The following is a 21693-nucleotide window of genomic DNA, read 5'->3' on the forward strand; positions in this document are numbered from 1 at the left end:
GAATAAACTCTCCTGAATTTAGCTCTTGAGAAATATACATCTTACTAACAGCAAGATATGAATTTAGCTTGAAAATAGACATGTGTTTTCAGAAAAAAGCTTTTTTCAGATTAAACTTTAGAAATATTAGAAACAACAGGAAAAATGTTCAAGACTTCTTGTAATCTTTCCTGACAAAATGTATCCAGAGCATCTCAAAGCAATGTTGACAGAAGCCTCTAGGACAAAAAAGCTGAAAAATTAAACATCGAATACAGTCCTCTGAAGCAGGTGAGAAAACAATTCTGGGTGCTCTAAAAAGCATTAAAACTTTGAATGTCTGACTGAAGTCTCTGTTAACCCAACAGGAAGTTTTATTACCCAATAATCTGTAACACAAACTGGGAGAATCTGAGATGTGAACTTTTGCCAAGCTAAGCCTGAAGGAGGAATGCAGTTCAATCTTTGAATGAAGGGCAAGGGTTGAGGGACCTCGAAAAGCATAAGGTAATATACATTTTTTAAGTAAAAATAAATCTGCTTAACCTCCTGATCCTGGACACTGTCTGTGTGTGTTTCCTCCGGATGCTCTGATTACCTCCCACATCTTGAGACGTGGATTGATACAATTTGCTAACACTGCAAATTGACTTGGTCTGCAATCAGTGGTAGAGTCTGAGGTGAGTTGATGAGAATGTGGAGGAAATAAAACATACTTAATCTAAGCAGGTAGTTGGTTGTCAGCATGGACTCAGTATGCCTCAGAACCTGTTACCATGTTGTACCTCGGCCCAAAATGTTGACTGTTTGTTTCCATGGATGCTGCCCGACCTGCTGAGTTCCTTTAGTGTGTTGTGCGTGTTGTATTAACGACTGTCTATGCCTTTCGTTTTCTTTGAAAGTGTTTTCATTTCCTTTCTTCAACTTTTTTTAATACTCATGCTTTTAATAATTTTTTAGCCTCTGAATGTTTCCTAATGTTTGTTTCATATTTGGCTGTACTGCTGTGGCTTGGCTGATCAAGCAATATTTTTCTCCGACTATAATACCAAAGGTGGGTGTTATAGTCTGCAAACCTATAAATATAAAAACTTGTCAAGTGCTGTTGTCATGTTATATTGAACTGGGACAACTATGCCCACTAAATCAACACTGACGAGTCCAGGTATTGCATGTCCTTTCTTACCATATGGATCAGCAGCAGTCATTAGCAAGTTTTAGTCAAAGTCCATGATTTCATACCCAAGCTGAAATGGTATTATCATCATGCTATATTGTCACGCTGCCAGTTGCTAAAGAAACACTATATAATGGAAAATTAAAATATTCTTACCTCTGGCTGCTTTCACATTAAATCTCAATCTTCGCAGTGCCTCATCTGTATCAAAGTTGCACTTAACCAATTCATACAATGCCTAAAACAAATAGAATTCACAAATCACAAATTCACTTTTCCAAATCAGTAACCAGATGTAAGTTTTTCATCTAAATCTATGTTTGGTGTCCAGAATTTGATGCACATAAATGATTTTAAAAGTGACAATCTATAGTTATTATTTACTATTATAGGTAATTACACAGTTATTTCTAACAAATTAATTATAAAATATTGCCATATTATTGTGTTACTATTTGTGTTCTGAGTTTAATTTATAATAAAGTATCAAATTGTTACAGGAAAATTACAATAAAGCTAATAAACTTTAATGTGATACAAATGCTCAGTAGAAAACTAAAGATAAGAAAAACACCTTTCAGAATCTAGGAAACATTTCCATGTATAAGAGATAGCTGAGGTTTGGAACACCCCTCTATTTTAGCAATCACTGCTTGATCAATTATTGACTTTACATTTGAGTAATATATTTTAATTAACCAGAAGTATGAAGAAGGGAAAGCAGGTTTATTGGGTTTGGTCATGGATCTGCCATAATTTCACTAAATGTCAGAAGAGAACAGGTTCACAGGCTGTATGCGTACTCCTTCAGTATAAATGTGTGCACAATATTGGTTGTCTCAAACATTCACCTAATTATGATGTGATTTGCTCAGCATTTATTTGACCTGATCTACATGCACTACATCTGTATGAGGTGCATCGAGCTGCAGTTCCTGAGACTGTGTTAAGGAACAATAGCTGCAGCCTGATGACCTTCGGCTTATATGGGGAAAATGAGGAGGTGACAGATAGGAGCTACAGGGAGGGAGTCACCCCCAAGATGCAGAATGCAATGGGGTAGGAGTGGGTGGGTGAGTGAGTGACTGACTGCTAGGAGAGGGAAAGGGAATAGGCAGCCAGTGCAGAGTCCCCGTGGCTGTTCCCTTCAATAATAACTATACCACTTTGGATACTGGGTGGGGGGTGTGAAATGTGGTAACGACCTGCCAGGGGAAAACTGCAGTGACCAGCTTGCTGACACTCACTCTAGCCCCTGGCTCAGACGGGACAGGAGAAGAAGAGGAGTGCAGTAGTGATAGATTACATAGTTAAAGGAGAACCTGTGGATGTGAAAGAGACACCCTGATGGTATGCCTCTCAGCTGCCAGGGATGTCTCGAATTGGGTCCACAGCATTCTAAAGGAGGAGGGTGAACAGCTGGAAGTCGTGGTACATATTGCTACCAATACCATACATGGTAAGAAGAGGGATGAGGCCCTGAAGAGAGAATATAGTGTTAAGTGGAGAGCTGAAAAGCAAGTACTCAAAGGAAGTAATATCTGGATTACTACCTATGCCGTGCAGCAGTGAGGGTAAGAGTTGGATGACTAGGCAGATGAATGTGTGGCTGAGTAATTGGCTCAGGGGGCAGGGTTTCAGATTTCTGGATCATCGGGATCTCTTCTGGGGATAACATGACCTGTACAAAAAAGTTGGGTTACACCTGAACTTTACTGCAGATTTGCTACGGCTGTTGGGAGGGCTTAAACTAATTTGGCAGTGGGATGGGAACCAGAGTGATAGGGCTAAGGATGGGGCAGTTGGTATACAAGTCAATGCAATGTGTAGTGAGACTGTGAGGAAGGACAGGCAGATGAATGGGAAATATTGCATCAGTGTGATGAGTTAAAGTGTAACATGGGGACAAAATCCAAAAGGGTGATGAATACAGGACTGAAGGTGCTATATTTGAATGCGTGCAGTATACAGAATAAGGTAAATGATCTTGTAGCGCTATTAGAGATTGGCAGGTATGACATTGTGGGTATCACTGAGTCATGGTTGAATGAAGATCATAGATGGGAGCTTAACATCCAGGGATACACACAGTATCTAAAGTACAGGCAGGGTGGCAAAGGGGGTGGCTCTGTTGGTAAAATAAAAAGTGAAATCAAATCCTTAGAAAGAAGTGACATAGGATCAGAAGATGTATAATCCATGTGGGTGGAATTAAGAAACTGCAAGGGTAAGAAGACCCTGTTGAGATGCATAAGCTCTACTCAGACTTTCAGCCCGGTATAGGTTCGATTTTAATTGACGTTTTGATGACAAACTCCGGCATCTTCATCAGGGCTGATGCCTAGGCTGGAAGCTTGTGAAGAGTTTATGTGTCATATAAGCCAGTAAAGCACTAGATCCTTTATCAACCGACAGGAGTTATAAACAGGCTTCTGAACAGTAGTCAGGATGTGGGGTACAAACTACGAGATAGAAAGGACATATAAGGGCAATATTACGATAGCCATGGAGCATTTGTAAAATGCCTATGAGATGGCATTTTAGAGTAGCTTGTGGTTAAACCCTGTAGAAAAAGGCAATTCTGGATTTGGTGTTATGTAATGAACTAGATTTGATTAGGGAAGTTAAGGTAATGGAACCCTTAGGAGCCAACGACCATAATATAATAGAATTCACCCTGCAGTTTGAGAGGGAGAAGCTAAAGTCAGATGCATCATTATTACAGTGGACTAAAGGGAATTAAAGAGGCAAGGGAAGTCCAAAACAGCAGAAAAACAAAAGAGTGGGCATATAATATAGCAAAAATTAGTAGGAGATTTGATGATTGGAAAGTTTTTAAAATCCAACAGAATATAACTTTTAAAAAAGCAAACAGAGAGAAAAGATGAAATATGAAGGTAAGTTAGCCAATAATATTCAAAGATACCAAAAGTTTTTCAGATACATTAAGAGTAAAATAAAATGAGGTAAGAGTGGATAATTGACTACTGGAGCATGCTGTTAAGAGGGGTAGTAACGGAAGATAAAGAGATGGTGGATGAATTTAGTAAATACTTTGTGTCAGTCTTCACTGTGAAAGACATCAGCAGCAGAATGTTGAGTATCAGGGGAAAGAAGTGAGTTTACTTGCTGTTTCTAAGAAGGTGCTTGGGAAGCTCAAAGTTCTGAAGGTAGATGGACTGCATGCCAGGCTTTTGAAAAAGGTAGCTGAAGAGATTCTGGAGGCATTAGTAGTGATCTTTCAAGAATCACTAAATTCTGGGATGGATTCAGAGGACTGGAAAATTACAAATGTCATTCCACTCTTTAAGAAGGGAAGTAGGCAAAATAAAGGAAATTATAGACCAGTTCGTCTGACTTCAGTGGTTGAGAAGATGATGGAGTCCAATATTAAGGATGAGGTGCAAGGGTAATTGTAGGCACATGATAAAATAGGACAAAGTCAGCATGGTTTCGTTAACGGGGTATCTTGCCTGTCAAATCTGTTGGAATTCTTTGATGAAATAACAGGCAGGTTAGGATAGACAAAGGAGAATCAGTGGACTTTTTTACTTGGATTTTCAGAAAGCTTCTGACAAGGTGCTAAACAAGGCTAAAGCCCATGATATTACCAGGAAGATACTGGTGTGGGTAGAAGAGTGGCTGACTGGCAAGAGGTAAAGATACTGGTGTGGGCAGAAGAGTGGCTGACTGGCAAGAGGTAAAGATACTGGTGTGGGCAGAAGAGTGGCTGACTGGCAAGAGGTAAAGATACTGGTGTGGGTAGAAGAGTGGCTGACTGGCAAGAGGTAAAGATACTGGTGTGGGCAGAAGAGTGGCTGACTGGCAAGAAGTAAAGATACTGGTGTGGGTAGAAGAGTGGCTGACTGGCAAGAGGTAAAGATACTGGTGTGGGTAGAAGAGTGGCTGACTGGCAAGAGGTAAAGATACTGGTGTGGGCAGAAGAGTGGCTGACTGGCAAGAGGTAAAGATACTGGTGTGGGTAGAAGAGTGGCTGACTGGCAAGAGGTAAAGATACTGGTGTGGGCAGAAGAGTGGCTGACTGGCAAGAAGTAAAGAATGGGAACAAATGGTGCCTTTTCTGGTTGGCTGCTGGTGACTGGTGGTCTTTTGCAGGGCTTGGTGTTGGGACCATCTTTTTTTCACATGATATGATGGCTTTGTGGCCAAGTTTGCAGACTGTATGAAGACAGGTGTAGGGGCAAGTGGTGTTGAGGAAGCAAGGAATTTGCAGAAGGATTTAAGACAGATTAGGAGAATGGGCAAAGTAGCAGATGGAATATAGTGTTGGGAAGTGTATGCATGCACTTTGGTAGGAGGAATAAAGGCATAGAGTATTTTCTGAATGGGGAGAAAATTCAGCAATCAAGAGTTGCAAAGGGACTTGGGTGTCCTTGTGTAGGATTCCCTGAAGGTTATCTTGCAATACCAGTTGGCAGTAAAGAAGGCAAATGCAATGTGAGCATTCATTTCAAGATAACAATATAAAAGCAAGGATGTAATGCTGATACTTTTTAAGAAATTGGTTAGACCATATTTGGAGTATTCTGAGCAGTTTTGGATCTCTTATCTAAGAAAAGATGTGCTGGCATTGAAAAGGGTTCAGAGGATATTCACCAGAGTGATTCTGGGAAAAGGGTTAAGTTATGAACAGTGTTTGATGGCTCTTTAGCCAGAGGGTGGTGAATCTGTGCAATTCATTGCCACAGACGGCTGTGGAGGCCAAGTCACTGGGTATATTTAAAACAGGTTGATAGGTTCTTGATTAGTAAGGGCGTCAAATGTTAATGGGGAATAGGTGAGAGAATGGGGTTGAAAGGGACAATAAATCAGCCAGGATGGAATAACAGGGCAGATGATTGGCCAAATGGCATAATTCTGCTCCAATGTCTTATGGGTCTTACCATGATAAATGGCTTGCTAGGAGGAATAATTGTTTGTAGCTAGGCAAAGTAGGGCAATGAAACCCATATGGATTATGCTTTATACAGGTTGATTGCCATGTTTATAGACTGGAATTTAATTCCCGCAAGGGCCATAGTAAAAGGTCTTAATTTGAAGTGATGGTAATTAGCCTACAGGCCAGAAAATGATACAGGAGGAACACAATATAGTTCTAGATTTTTGACCATACAACTGCTACTACAGATGTATGGGAGACATTCAAAATATTTATTTTCAGAGACTGCCTAATGTGGAAGCATAAGCTTCAAAGAGGATTGCTGTTGCGCACCTAGAAATCTTAAACTGTAATTGACTTATCTGAATGAGCTGTTTCAAACTCTAGCGAATTGAATTTAGTTGCAATATTTTCTAATAGAAAGAATGCCTCAGCAAGGAGCAATATAATAAGTAAAAGGCATTTTCATTACATTTTGAATAATTACTCCTTTTGCAATAATGTTAAACAAAGGTGAATGAATTGACTTCTTAATCTTCTTACAGTTCCTACCAAACGTATTGACCTTCCTAGTTACTTGAACTGGAATAAAAGGGATACTGGAAAATTTGAGACCTTCGTTACTTTACATAATTCCAACTTTAACTGTAAACTAGTCTTGTTTAATATATAAAAATCAATTTTACAATTCAACATACACAACCAACCTGTTCATTGTCTTTTATGTGCGAGCCTTCTGGTATTGCATCCAATCCCTTCTCCTCACCCGTACGCTTACTAGCATCACAAAGAAATTCCACCACTTTATTCTCAGGCAGAAAATCAGGATTCCACAACAACTGGTCTTCATTCTCATATACTAGACATAGATTTTTATAAGATCCATTAGTGCACAGTTTTACCTATGCCACATACTTGCGATCACTACGCATCTTACTTGGTTTGTTTTTAAATTAAAGGGCACTCCTATAAAAAGAACAAATTTCAATAGCTGACAAATAACCTATATGCTTCAATCTTTTAGATTATCTGAAAAAAACATTAAACAAATTGAAAAGAAAATAATGAATTTATCTTCCTCAGTTACAGCTTACACTGGCATAGAAATCTTGAGATGCTGTAAGGATTTTGATAATTAATCTAATCAACCACTCCTTACATGCAAATCCTGAAAAGATCATCAGGCTTTCTGATGACGTGATATTGGTTGAACACACAATCCCACTCCCTTACAACACACTTTTTTGGACTTTGTTTTTAATCATGAACAAGCACATGTGTTGACATCCTTTTGATTCTTAATTGTGAAAGCTTACTGCAGCAGATAATCTAAAAGCCACAGCAGTATTCCTCAGTAATGATACCGGATCAGCATACACAAAGTCAGCTCACTCGATTGAAACATGCAACGAAGCTAGAACCTTTCTGGGTCACCCGATTCAGAAGCTATATACAATGAAAGATGTTTCTAAGCTTTTGGATTCATTTGAATTGTCTAGTAAAGATCCAGCACACAAGTGAAAACAAAAGGAATGCTTTTGTTAATTTAAAAGGTTTACTTTTTTTAAAAAGCCTCAGAGTACCTCAGACATTTGGTCTTATGTCTTATTGACAGGTAGCTAGACAAGAGTATTTCTGCGCTGACGGAGGAGAAAGAGGACTGAACACAATTATGATCTCTCTTTGACGGAGGGTGACATTTGCTATAAAATTCTAGTTCTGTAAAAGTGAATAATTAAAAGAAGAAATGCAAAACATTCTAGATACCAGATTGGAAATGTTCCCTGTGGATTACCATCCAGAATCCACTATCCATACTAAAGAATCCTGCTGTGTTTTTTATCTATCCCCACATACATTTTGGCAAAAGGTATTTTCTCCAAAACAGTTCAGAACACTTGCCAGAACTAATTGCTACAGCTTGCTCAATGGAAGTGTTTTCTGAAGCAAGCGAATTTCTCTGACATTTTAGCTAATTTGAGCATTTTAGGACCCTAGAATTCTAAATTAAAACAGGATGCTTCTATTGCTTGGCTAGGATAAAATGTTGCCTCATATTTTACACTTTGTTTAATGAAGTGAATGAAACAATGTCAACCTAATAAATTTCAAATAACTTAAAATAGTTATAAAACATTAAACACAGAAGACAAAGAGCATACCAGGTTGTTGCATAAATGCTGAAGTATTAGAAATTAAATGGCAGAAAAAGAAAAAAGAAAAATATTACTTAAATGGAGAGAACAAAGGGATATGAGGGTCTCAGAGCAGATTCTGCAAAGTTATATGATCAATAGAGCATATAATTAGCAAAGCTGACAAAATGTTATTGTTTACTGTGAGGGTTATTGAAATGCAAAAGTAACAGTCCATTGCCAAGTCAAGTACAGCATGCTAAGCACACGCCTGGATTAGCTGTAGCTAAAAGTCAAAGTCAACTTAAAAGCCAAAGAGAGGGCACATTAGAGCAAGTTAGTGGGAAATTAGAGGATTGGGAAGCTTTCAAATAAACAGAAGGCAACTAATACAAAAATATGCTAGCCAATAATATTAAAGAGGATATCAAAAGTTTCTTCAGATACATAAAGTATAAACGAGAGGGTGAGAGTGGATATTGGACTGCTGGAAAACGATGTCAGAAAGGTTGTAATGGGGGACAAGGAAATGGTGGATGAACTGAATAAGTATCTTGCATCAGTCTTCACTAGCAGTATGGCAGAAGTTGAAGGTGTCAGCGGTCATGAAGTGTGTGAAGTTACCGTAACTAGAGAGAAGGTTCTTGGGAAACTGAAAGGTCTGAAGGTAGATAAGTCACCTGGACCAGTGTACACTCCAGGGTTCTGAAAGAGGTAGCTGAAGAGATTGTGAAGGCATTAGTTAATGATATTTCAAGAATCACTAGATTCTGCAATGGCGCCAGAAGACTGGAAAATTGCAGATATCACTCCACTCTTCAAGAAGAGAGGCAGAAGAAAGGAAACTACAGGCCAGTTAGTTTGACCTCAGTGATTGGGAAGGTGCTGGAGTCCATTCGATTCTTAAGGATGAGGTCTCAGGGTACTTGGAGGCACGAATAAATAGGCCACAGTCAGCATGGTTTTCTCAAGAGAAGATCTTGCCCTTTTAGAACAGAGATGAGGAGGAATTTCTTTAGTCAGAGTGGTGAATCTGTGGGATTCTTTGCCACAGACAGCTGTGAGGGACAAGTCTTTATATATATTTAAGGCAGAGGTTGATAAGATTGGTCAGGGCATGAAGGGATATGGGAGAAGGCAGGAGATTGGGGCTGAGAGGAAAATTGGATCAGCCATGATGAAATGGCGGAGCCCAATTCTGCTCCTATATCTTATGGTCTTATTATTGACCTGCTTGCTTAAAAAAGATATTAATGTGTTGTCGCAACACACATCAAAGTTGCTGGTGAACGCAGCAGGCCAGGCAGCATCTCTAGGAAGAGGTACAGTCGACGTTTCAGGCCGAGACCCTTCGTCAGGACTAACTGAAGGAAGAGTTAGTCAGAGATTTGAAAGTGGGAGGGGGAGGGGGAGATCCAAAATGATAGGACAAGACAGGAGAGGGAGGGATGGAGCCAAGAGCTGAACAGGTGATATGAGAGGATCATGGGACAGGAGGTCTGGGGGACCCAGAGGATGGGCAAGGGGTATAGTCAGAGGAACAGAGGGAGAAAAAGGAGGGTGAGAGAAAGAATGTGTGCATAAAAATAAATAACGGATGGGGTACGAGGGGGAGGTGGGGCATTAGCGGAAGTTAGAGAAGTCAATGTTCATGCCATCAGGTTGGAGGCTACTCAGACGGAATATAAGGTGTTGTTCCTCCAACCCGAGTGTGGCTTCATCTTTACAGTAGAGGAGGCCGTGGATAGACATGTCAGAATGGGAATGGGATGTGGAATTAAAATGTGTGGCCACTGGGAGATCCTGCTTTCCCTGGCGGACAGAGCGTAGATGTTCAGCAAAGCGGTCTCCCAGTCTGCGTCGGGTCTCGCCAATATATAAAAGGCCACATCGGGAGCACCGGACGCAGTATATCACCCCAGTCAACTCACAGGTGAAGTGTTGCCTCACCTGGAAGGATTGTCTGGGGCCCTGAATGGTGGTAAGAGAGGAAGTGTAAGGGCATGTGTAGCACTTGTTCCGCTATGAACATTGCCTTCTCTAACTTCCGCTAATGAACATTGACCTCTAACGTCCACTAATGCCCCACCTCCCCCTCATACCCTATCCGTTGTTTATTTTTATACACACATTCTTTCTCTCACTCTCCTTTTTCTCCCTCTGTCCCCCTGACTATACCCCTTGCCCATCCTCTGGGTCCCCCCCCCCCGGTCTTTCTCTCCAGACCTCCTGTCCCATGATCCTCTCATATCCCCTTTGCCAATCACCTGTCCAGCTCTTGGCTCCATCCCTCCCCCTCCTGTCTTCTCCTATCATTTTGGATCTCCCCCTCCCCCTCAAATCTCTTACTAACTCTTCCTTCAGTTAGTCCTGATGACGGGTCTTGGCCTGAAACGCTGACTGTACCTCTTCCTAGAGACGCTGCCTGGCCTGCTGCGTTCACTAGCAACTCTGATGTGTGTTGCTTGAATTTCCAGCATCTGCAGAATTCCTGTTGTTAATGTGTTGTCAACAGTTACAGGAGGTTTGCTAGAATAACAACTGGAATGAGCAGCTTGTCTAATGAAAGACTGTACAGGCTAGGCTATCAGCTGGAATTTAAAAGCATCAGTGGGGACGTACAGCATACTTCTTCTGGTGGGGGAAGCCTAGAACTTGAGGTCACTATACTCAGATATCCTTAGCTATTTATAATCTCCATTAAGTACAGAGAAAAAAGTAGTTTATCTAAACATGTTAGTGGGAAAGTAATTTGTGAAGATGATGCAAAGTGTCAACAAGGACATACTGGGCTACATGAATGGGCAGATAGGTTATAATGCAGGGAGGAAGCTATTCATTTTATTAGGAAAAGAAAAGCATAACATATTATAAATGGCAAGCAACGAGCAAGGTCAATGTACAATAGCATTTTGGCTTATTGATTCATGAAATGCATAAGTTAACATGCAGGCACACCAACTAATAAAGTAAATGGCATTGTCTTTACTGCATGAGAGTTGTTGTACAGGGAAATAGGGCTTTGGTGAGGCCACACCAAATACTGCCTAATATTTGGGTCTTAATATCCAAGAAAAGATACACTTGATCTGGCAGTGTTATGACACAGATTCTCCAGTTATGGGATTCATTGGAAGAAGAATTTCCATTTGATGAGTAACTCTAATCCCCGTATAAATTTACAGCAATTTGGAAGCATGATAAATGCTCCCAGTTAAACTCAAGGTTCTGAAAGAGCTTGATGGGGTAGATACCGAGATATTCATTTTCTCTGAAAGAAGTCTCAAGGAGGATGATACAAAACCTTAGCTCATGGCTAAACACTAAGGAAGAGAGACAAGAACTCTGCAGATGCTGGAATCTTCAGCAATGCACACAAAATGTTAGAGATGCAGGTCAGACAGCATCTATGGATGAGAATAAACAGCTGATGTTTTGGACAGAGACCTTCATCTAAACTGGAAAAGATAGGGACAGATTCATAATGATAAGATCAGGGAGGGGGAGGAGTACAAACTGGCAGATGATGGGTGAGACCAGGTGAGGGAGAGGTGGAGGGATGATGTAGGAAGCTGGAGGTGATAGGAGAAAGAGGTAAAGGGCTAAAGGAGGAATCAAATAGGACAGGAAAATGCACCATGGAATAAAGGGAAGGAAGGGGGGAGTCAGAGGGGAGTGATTAGCAGAAGTGAGAAAAATTGATGCTCTTGCTATCAGGTTGGAGGTGGAAGGTGAAGTATGAGAGTGACCTCATGGTGGCAATGGACAGACTGGTTAGTATGGGAATGGGAAGTCTAACTGAAATGGACAACCACCAGGTGATCCTGGCTTTTGTGATGGACAGAAGAAAGGTGCAGTCCATCACAACAGCCAGGATCAGCCCTCAATTTGTGCCTCACTGATGTAGAGAGGCTGCAGCAAGAGCTTCACAGACTTGCAGGTGAAGCGTTGCCTCACTGGAAGGACTGTTTGGGGCCCTGAATACTGATGAGGAAGGTGGTTTAGGAGCAGGTATATCATTTATCACCACTGCAGGAACAAGTGCCAGGAGGGAAATTAGTAGAGAAAGACAAATGGACAAGGGAATGACATAGAGTGACCCTTAATGGCAAGTAGAGGGGGGCAGTGGGGGGGACAAATGTGCCTAGTGGTAGGATTCCGTTGGAAAAGTTGCATAGAATGATATGCTGGATACAAGGCTCAAGGAGTGGTAAGGTAAGGACAAGAGGAACCCCATCTCTGTTATCACGGTAGGGGTAAGGAGTGATGGTTAATGCGCAGGAACTAGAAGAGATGCAGGTGAGAGCAGCATCGATGGTGGTGGATGGAAAATGTTACTTTTTTGGAAAAAGAGGACATCTCAGATGTTCTGGAATGGAAACCATCACTCTGAGAACAGATGTGATGGAGGCGCAGGAACCAAGAGAAGGAGACAAGGAACTAAGGAAGATAAAATCTTTTATTTAGCATGTTACAAATCTTTGGAATTTTCCATCTTATTTCATGGAGACCAAGGGGATAATGCAATGGGAACATGGACTTACTGTATAAATTTCAAAAGAGAAACCACATGACTCCTTTCTATTTTTCAATTGCGATATAATTAGTATATTTGAAAGTAGGCTAAATAAAAGTTATAGATCTGTATGGTAATAGAGAGCTTCACAGTAAAAGGGATGTTGGAGAGAGGGGGAGAGAGAGAGAGAGAGAGAGAGAGAGAGAGAGAGAGAGAGAGATAGAGATAGAGATAGATAGAGAGAGGTAAAATTTTAATTAAGCTAAAGGTAAAAGTCTAACATAAAACTTCTCATAGTAGGAGAATACCATTAACTGGAATGTAGTCCACAATTCTCAACTGCTTCTCACACCAATATGGCATCATTAAAGAAACACATTCTACAGAAGAGCTTACCCTTTTCATTCTCTTTGTACTTATAAAAGCCTATAGGAACATCAGCCTGGTACTGGGAGCCCACCATGATCTCCTATAAAGAAACATCAACTACCATTACTACCTACATTGAAGAAGGTAGGGTTACTCTAAGTAACACATTATAAATATATTTTACACAAGGCTGACAACCGGTAAGATACACCCAATCAGCTCCCTGAGCACCGATTTTGACACTCAGTTACTGGTTTCCTGCATGCTTCCTAACTTACTTCCACTAGCATGGACACTTAAATCAGCAATACAATGGCAAAAACTGAATAAAGTTTTTAATAGAAAGTTTACGATAAAAACAAGACTATACAACAGAGTTTATATCAAACCTATCTTGTTGTTCAATTGTCAAGTTGAGTCCAACTCTTCGTGACCTCATGGACTGTAGGGTCCATAGAGTTTTCATGACAAGATACAGAAGTAGATTGCCAGGTCTTTCTCCCACGCAGATACTGCTGCTGCCCAGGCTGGGACCCGGCTGGGTTTGAACTCAGGACCATCTGCCTTGAAGTCCCATGCTGATGTCACAACACCACCAGCCAGCCCATATCAAACCTATTAATACCTTTATATTTAGCATAACATATTATTTAAGAGTGATGACACATTCAACACTGTTCTCCCAGTACAAAAGGTATTAGGCTTAATGATGCCCGAACCATTTTATCACCTAGGCTTACTTACCCGCACCCCCAGTACTATTCTTGTAGAACCACTTACTTTTTGCAGCTCAGTAGCAGCAAATAATATTCAGGTTTTACTGCAACAGACATCCCACATAGCAGGGTGGGTTCAGAGTGGGGTGATTTCAGGCAACGGATCTTGACCTTGCCCCTGAGCACTGATCTTGACACTCAGTTACTGGTTCCCTGCCTGCTTCCCAACTTATTTCTGCTAGCATGGACACTTAAGTCAGCAGTACAATGACAACAACATAAGCTTCTGGAATTTGGTGGGAGATTGTGAAATACTGTAAAGGCCTGATGCATACACTGACTCACATGACAGACAGATATTGAATGGTTCATTTCAAGTTAACTCTACTTGGTACTGATTGCCCTGAGTCTTGGCGTACTGAACGCTTATGAGGTTGACCCTCACACCAGATCAACTACAAAATACTGATAAATTCATGAGGGCAGCTCCAGTTTTTAATTTGCCTCTAAAACCCAACTGTTCCATTGGCAGATTGTCTTCAATGCTATTTTTATCTGATTAGAGATGAGTGTGTAAAAATGTTAGAGGTTGTTGACAAAAGAAAAATTACTTGGTAGCATTTGGGTTTAGTGGGTATTTTCCTAGTTTTAAGATAGCAATGACTGGAACTGCACCAGGCTTCAAGGATTATCCTGGCGTGAAGGAGTTGTGAGAATAATTGAACACTGAATAGAACTGATCAGTGACCACAACATTAAGAGGGAAGTGATTCTTAAAGCATTCCTGCAGAAATATCCTGAAGCACAGTCAATCAGTGCAGTGAATCTTGCATTGGACAACTTCTCTTTAGTCCTATCAATTTTGCTGCGGCCCTTAGGTAAATTAGCTATCAAATGTTCTTTATGTTGAGGGCAACACTATAAACTCTCATTTGGAATTCAGGTTTTGAGGCCAGGTTTGACTAAAGGTTAGAGGCATGGACACAAGTGATGCTGTCAAAATACTGAACCGTGATGTTAAGTGGCCAGTTTATTGGGAAGACATCTTTTGATGGTGCTACTGATGACATAATTATCTCATGTTATGTTCATGTATTAAAAGCAAGTTATTTATTCTGTAAAAATTGAATTGTAAATAAATGTATTAAAAAAGAAAAGCAACTCATTTTAATGAAACTGATAGAACTCAAAAGCAATAGGAATCTGGTAGTCCAACAATAAAAAGTAATATATTCTGATATTTTCAAATTTGCTATAATTAATATTTTATATATATGTGTGTGTGTGTGTGTATATATATATACACACACACACACACGCATATATATATATAAATAAATAAATAAAACAAAAAATGGAGACACCTACTGGAATACCAAGTAGCAATGAGCTTTCAAGCTTAATACACAATAGATATAATGTCTTACCTTCAAAAGAAATTGTAAGAACGCATCCATGATAGAATTTAAGCCCAGATTGAACTTAACTTGCAACCTTTTGAATTAGGCATAATACAAAGGTGTATTGGGACAAAGGATGGCTAATACAGATCAAAGTAGAGAATCATAAACCAAATACAGCAGATGCTTGAAATCCAAAATAAAAAAAATGTTAATAAATACACAGGTTTGTGGGTTGGCAACAGCACATGATGAACGTTGAGCTCTATAACAACCTACCGATGCTCTCCACTAAAATCGAGGCGAGAAGACTGAAACTAGCGGGGCACTGTCCATGCCACCCCGAGCTACCTGCCAGCCTAGTCATCATATGGGAGCCCAAGCACGGGAGGATGAACCCTGGGGGCCCTCCCAAGACTATGGTCAACACGCTCCTAGAAGACAGCGGCACGGCTAATGTAGATGAACTGAACACACCGATGAGGGAGAGGGAGAAGTGCAGAGTCCGTCATCGTGCCTGACGCCGGCCCCCTAGGCCTGAGTCGATGTAGTAGTAATAGTAGTTTGTGGGTAGTTTCTATAACATTCGAGGCTGTTATTTTTTTCACAATCAAGAATGGGGTAAAAAAAAAATAAGTATGTACAAAGGAAAGAGAAGAACAAATGTCTATATTAGAAAGTTAGGAGATTAAACCACAAAAGGACGGTGATGAAAGATACAAGGGGGTAGTATAAAGGACAAGATCAATAAAAAAGTGATGTAGCAATGTAAATTTTTGAAACAATACCTTAAAATACTAACTCAACATCGTGTCTAGAAAGCAATCTTATTTTTACTTGGAAGAACCTGGATTGGGAAGGAGATGCTGATGATAACAAAGAAGTGGACTTGGGTAGGGAATAGTGCCTTCTTAATGTTGGTGTTTTAGTAGTAGTGCGATTGTGAACTGTTGAATGTACAGTCTGGCGCTATGAAAAGACAGATAAACTTGCTGTAATTTGGGGTGGGAGAGGTAAAAGAGCTGAAGTGCTTGAAATAAAAATAGGCACCGTTAAGGACCTTAAAGTAACCTGAAGTTATATAATCTTGAGTTGAGGAAAAAGGAAAACATTTCAAAAATATTGTTTTGAAATTAAATATTATTACTTTACTTGCTTCACCATTCTTTTTGTTTCATCTCTACTACCTTCAACCATATCATAAACCTTCCTTTTATTCTTTCTTTCATTTGCCTCTTTCTCTGCATCTTAATGCTTATCTTTTTAATCTTTTGTCCAGTTATGACAGATTGACATGAAAATTTACTAATGCTTTCTCTCTGCAGATGCTACCTAACCAGACATGCTTCTCCAGCATTATTATAATTACATATTCCAAGGCAGACATTAACAGAAATCAGGACTCATTACTAAGCTGGAGACTAAAACTAAAGCCAGTTATAACTGGTGCACAGCACAGATCAGAAAAAAAGGGAATAAAAATATCATTTGTGAAATGCAATATTTAAAAATCATAGTTATTGTAGGAAATATTGAAATACTTTATCACCTTTTTCCAGTCTTCTGAGGGCACATAATCTTCATCATCTTCAGATTCCTCTTCTCCTTCATTGCCTAAGAACATTGACAGGCTAGTTTTTTTCCCCTCAGTGATATGGAAAGAACTTTAATTTAGTGAATAACTGAATATTTTGAGACAATTTTTATAAAATTATAAACATTTTTAAAACTTCTGGAAGTATCAATGTTACTAGAAAAAATATTATTACCCCCTTTTGGAATTTTATAGGCCCCCTGGAATTAAATATGTAAATATACTTCCAGTACATTGCAATTTTAAATTCTGAATCAATGCACCATTTTAAACTCTGGTGTATCTCAGTTAGTACGGATTACAATAGTTCTAGTGAGCACAAAGACTCACTCTTGCATAACGATCATTATGATTTTGACTCAAATGACTTAAAATGCTCTGAAAGGCTAATATTTTATCCAGAAATTGGTCTTACATTTTCCTATTACGAGGGGTGATTGATAGGTTCGTGGCCTAAGGTAGGAGTCAATTTTAGCAAACCTAGCACATTTATTTTTCAACATAGTCCCCTCCTACATTTACACATTTAGTCCAGCAGTCGTGGAGCATACGGATCTTGGACCTCCAGTAAGTGCCCACAGCAGGGGTGATTGATAAGTTCATGGCCTAAGGTAGAAGGAGATGAGTTACTAACTTCAAACTTTCTGCATTATCACTCAGAGTTGAACTGCATGTGCATATAACGAGAACTGTATCACTCATCTCCTTCTACCTTAGGCCATGAACTTATCAATCACCCCTGCTGTGGGCACTTTCTGGAGGTCCAAGATCCCTATACTCCACGACTGCTGGACTAAGTGTGTAAATGTAGGAGGGGACTATGCTGAAAAATAAATGTGCTAGATTTTCTAAAATTGACTCCTACCTTAGGCCACGAACTTATTAATCACCCCTCGTACTGCTAATAAGGCTAGACTGAAATGAAAATTATTAGAGAAAGGGAGAGTGAAGAAAGATGTTCTCGTTTTGTATTTTATATATGTTTTCTAAACAGCCGAGGAATGAAAATTTGTATCCAAAATACACCAAATTTGTGTATAATTACACTAGTCAATTAGTTAATTCTGTCCCACATCGAGTGAACTCGAAGCTGCCTTTGGATTTATTTATTGAGATACAGCGCAGAATAGGTCCTTTTGGCCCTTCGAGCCGCGTCGCCTAGCAACCCTCAATTTACCTAATCATGGGACAATTTACAATGACCAATTAACCTACCAACTGGTGCATCTTTGGACTGCAGGAGGAAACCTGAGCACCCAGAGGAACCCATGCAGTCATGGGGAGAACATACAAACTCCTTACAGACAGCAGCAGGTCCAACTTCATAAAGCCACACTTGTTTTATACCCCTGAACACTTCTGGTTAACAAGAATTAAACAATTGTAACCATAATAATGATTTCATTTGGGACAATATATCTTAAAATAAATGAAAATCTGAGCATGGATCTTCCAAGAGTACACGTAAAATCATACAAAAATAGACATGTTATTCAATTCAGTCATGAGAGCTGATACTGCTTACTACAATTAAGCATAGCTTCATGAAACACACCTGGAATACTGTATCGATTTTGGCCTCATTGCCCAAGATAGAATACGCTTTCCATAAAGTGGAAGTTCACCAGACGCATTACAAGTTTCACAATTAAGCGGTTGGACTGACTATGCCTGTACTGTTTAGAATTTAGAACAAGGGATTTCACTGAAATGTGCAAAATTTTGACAGGGCTTGACAAGTGGATAAAGGGAAGATGTTTCCCCTTGGGCTGGAACCAGGTGTGAACCTCAGTGTTTTGGAATTGATGTGACAAGAGCAGGAACACAAGAGAAGGAAAAGAATTAGCCACTATCATTTTGAATGACAGAGCAATCCCAAAGACACAAAGCCTTTTGTTACGCATTTATCTTTCTTTATCAGAGGCATTAGTAATAAACTGGTATTATCGTTGTACTGTACTGATCTTCAGCACAATTGTAGCTTCTTTAATATTGTGTGATCTCTATTATTTGAATTATGACAATCTGTAATGATATTTCAAGTGCGACAAACAGTTAACAATTACCCTTATCTTACATGCAAGAGTTACTACACCCCTTAGCTGTGGCAGCTGTTTCTAGGCAATAGTACATTGTAAGAGCCATTGAGATCTGTAACAATGGAATGCTTAACACTGTTTCATCCATATACATGCACAAATAAATTATACCTATGTCTAAGTATTTACATCTGCGTGGGCGGATCATCTCCTGTACATCTTGTGAGGTCATCAATGGTACAAGGTCATCATTGGAAGACTGAGTTTCATCTTCATGTCCACATGAATTCTTTAGTACTTCCTGCTGTGGATGTCATAAAATATATGCAAGTGTATCAGAAAAAGATCAACAACAGAAGTTTAAATAAATGAGCCAAAATATGATTTAATAGCTTCTCTATAGGGCTAAGTAAGCACATTTTTAGAAAAAAAGGGCAAAGAATTACTCAGGAAGAATATCAGTGAAAAATGCCTTAAGGGAACTGCAGAAAGTAACTATTAAATCTTCCAAGAAAATAAATAACTTTCTACCTGTAATTTACTTCAGACATTTATTTTGCCTTTACAGTGTAGACACTAAATTTCCATTTCAAAAATCCACTCCCTTCACAAGCATACTGCGGCTATAGTGTACTTAATCTAAAAAGTGCATGGCAATTATTTGCTAATATTTTTTCCAACAGCTTTTTTCAAACCCACAAACTCCAACAGCAGAACAAATGTAGGAAGCAAATAAGTACCTGCATTTCCGAATTTCATCTCAATCCTATTTTAATCCTGTTTTGGAATTGACTGCCATTTCCCTCACAAAAACAAGTTTATAAACTCAGAAATCCCTCATCAATGAGAGTATATTCACAGGTACTATAGCTTTCAGCAGTGTGAAGTACTTAGCTGCTTCAAGCAGGCTTCAATTATATTGGTGCCCAAGAAGAACGTGGTAACCTCCTCAACGATTATCGTCCAGTAGCAAACGTGATGAAGTGCTTTGAGAGGTTGGTGATGAAACAGATCAACCCCTGCCTGAAAAGTGACTTAGATCCATTCCAATTTACCTACTGTCACAACAGATCAAAAGCAGTTGTCATTACACTGGCCTTTTACTCAATCCTCGAACAACTGAATAGCAAAGGTACATACATATCAGGAAGCTCTTCATTGAACATAGCTCAGCATCCAAAATTATCACCCCCTCAAAACTAATCAATAGGCTCCAATTCCTTGAACTCAATACCTCCCTATGTAACTGGATCTTCGATTTCCTCACTTGCAGACCCCAGTCAGTTTGGATTGGCAACAATATATCCTCCAAAATCTTCTTCAGCACAGGTGCACCACAAGGTTGTGTGCTTAATCCCCTGCTCTACCCGCTTTATACTTATGAATGTAAGGCTAAGCACAACTCCAATGTCACGTTTAAGTCTGCTGACGCCACAAGTATCATTGGTGAGGTATCACCAAATAGGAGAGGGATGGAAAATCTGGCTGTGTGGTGCCCTGACAACAACCTCTCACTCAATGTTAGCAAGGCCAAGGACTTAGGAAACTGGAGATCCATGAGCCTGTCCTCACTGCAGGGGTCAGAGTTGGACAGGGTTAACAACTTTAAACTCCTCGGTGTTATGATTTCGGGGATCTGTCCTGGGTCTAGCATGTAAGTGCCATTATGAAGAAAGCACAGCAGTGCCTATACTTTCTTAGATATTTGCGAAGATTCAGCATGTCATCTAAAACTGACAAACTTCAAAAGAAGTGTGGTGGAGAGTATATTGACTGGTTGAATCACAGCCCGGTATGGAAACACCAATGGCCTTATACAGAACAGTTTACAAAACGTAGTGAATACAGCCCGGTCCATCCTGGGTAAAACCCTCCCCACCACTGAGCACATCTACACGGAGCGCTGTTGTAGGAAAGTAGCATCCATCAAGGACCCCCCACCATCCAGGCTACGCTCTCTTCTTGCTGCTGCCATCAGGAAGAATGTATAGGAGTCTCCAGCAGTTTCAGGAACAGTTATTACCCCTCAACCATCAGGCTCTTGAACTGAAGAGAATAACTTCACTCGTTCCATCACTGAACTGTTCTTACAACCTATGGACTCACTTTCAAGGACTCTTCATCTCAGGTTCTCGATATTTATGGCTAAATTTATATTGTTATTTCTTTTTGTATTTGCAGTTTGTTGTTTTTTCTTGCACATTGGTTGTTTGTCCACCATGTTGGGTGTGACTCTATTTAGTTTCTTGTAGTTACTGTAACTGCTTGCAAGAAAATGAATCTCAGGGTTGTATATGGAGACAGGTATGTACTTTTATAATAAATTTACTGTAAAACTTTGAACTCTAAGGAAGTAGAAAGAGGATTACTTGGTGGCATCTGCTAGGACAAATGCAAATATAGACTCATGTAGGAGCAGCTTCACAGAAAATGATCTTGTGGAAGATGCAATATGGAAAAGAACCTTGTCATTAAACAAAGGAGTTTTTTTGACTGTTTGCATCTGCCATTTTCTAATGTTTGCTCTAAGCTCTCACTTTTCTGTTCAGAGAAAGCTTCAAGAAATGACAGCATGGAGTAGAGGAGAAGAGTATTGTTATTCAGTGGAGCAACAAATAATCCGTTAGAGGAACTCAGCAATGGGGAGGGGCGTGGAGAAGAAAAATTGTCAATTATGCAGGGTTTCAAACCTGATTAGATCTGTTACTCCATATTCCAGCATCTGCAGCCCCTAATCTTCCATCATTGTAACTAAACAGCATAGCTACAAATCTGAAGGAACCTGAATCAAGCTGTAGTCCTAAAAGAGGAGGTTGGAACAAATTCAAGGGAGCAAATTACAGATTGGACATGTTAGAAAGGACAGAC

The 21693-nt window shown here is 39.8% G+C and overlaps 1 protein-coding gene across 6 annotated transcripts in view; it reads right to left on the reverse strand.

Moving 5' to 3' along the window:
• Positions 1–21693, reverse strand: part of LOC140205954 (mesoderm induction early response protein 1-like) — a 49685-nt gene that overhangs the window by 14472 nt on the left and 13520 nt on the right. For 4 of the 6 annotated variants that reach the window (XR_011888017.1, XM_072273868.1, XM_072273870.1 and 1 more), the window contains exons 5-9: positions 18997–19129; positions 16742–16806; positions 13104–13176; positions 6764–6915; positions 1313–1394 (exon numbers count right to left, since the gene is read on the reverse strand). Coding sequence is in view for 5 of the 6 variants with exons in the window: in XM_072273868.1 (XP_072129969.1) it covers positions 1313–1394; positions 6764–6915; positions 13104–13176; positions 16742–16806; positions 18997–19129 (505 nt within the window). In the remaining variant the exon portion in view is untranslated. The remainder of the gene's footprint in view (positions 1–1312; positions 1395–6763; positions 6916–13103; positions 13177–16741; positions 16807–18996; positions 19130–21693) is intronic. The other 2 variants (XM_072273867.1, XM_072273869.1) reach the window with 2 other exon arrangements.

This window comes from Mobula birostris, chromosome 12 (assembly GCF_030028105.1).
Source record: "Mobula birostris isolate sMobBir1 chromosome 12, sMobBir1.hap1, whole genome shotgun sequence".
NCBI classification, from domain to species: Eukaryota; Metazoa; Chordata; class Chondrichthyes; order Myliobatiformes; family Myliobatidae; genus Mobula; species Mobula birostris.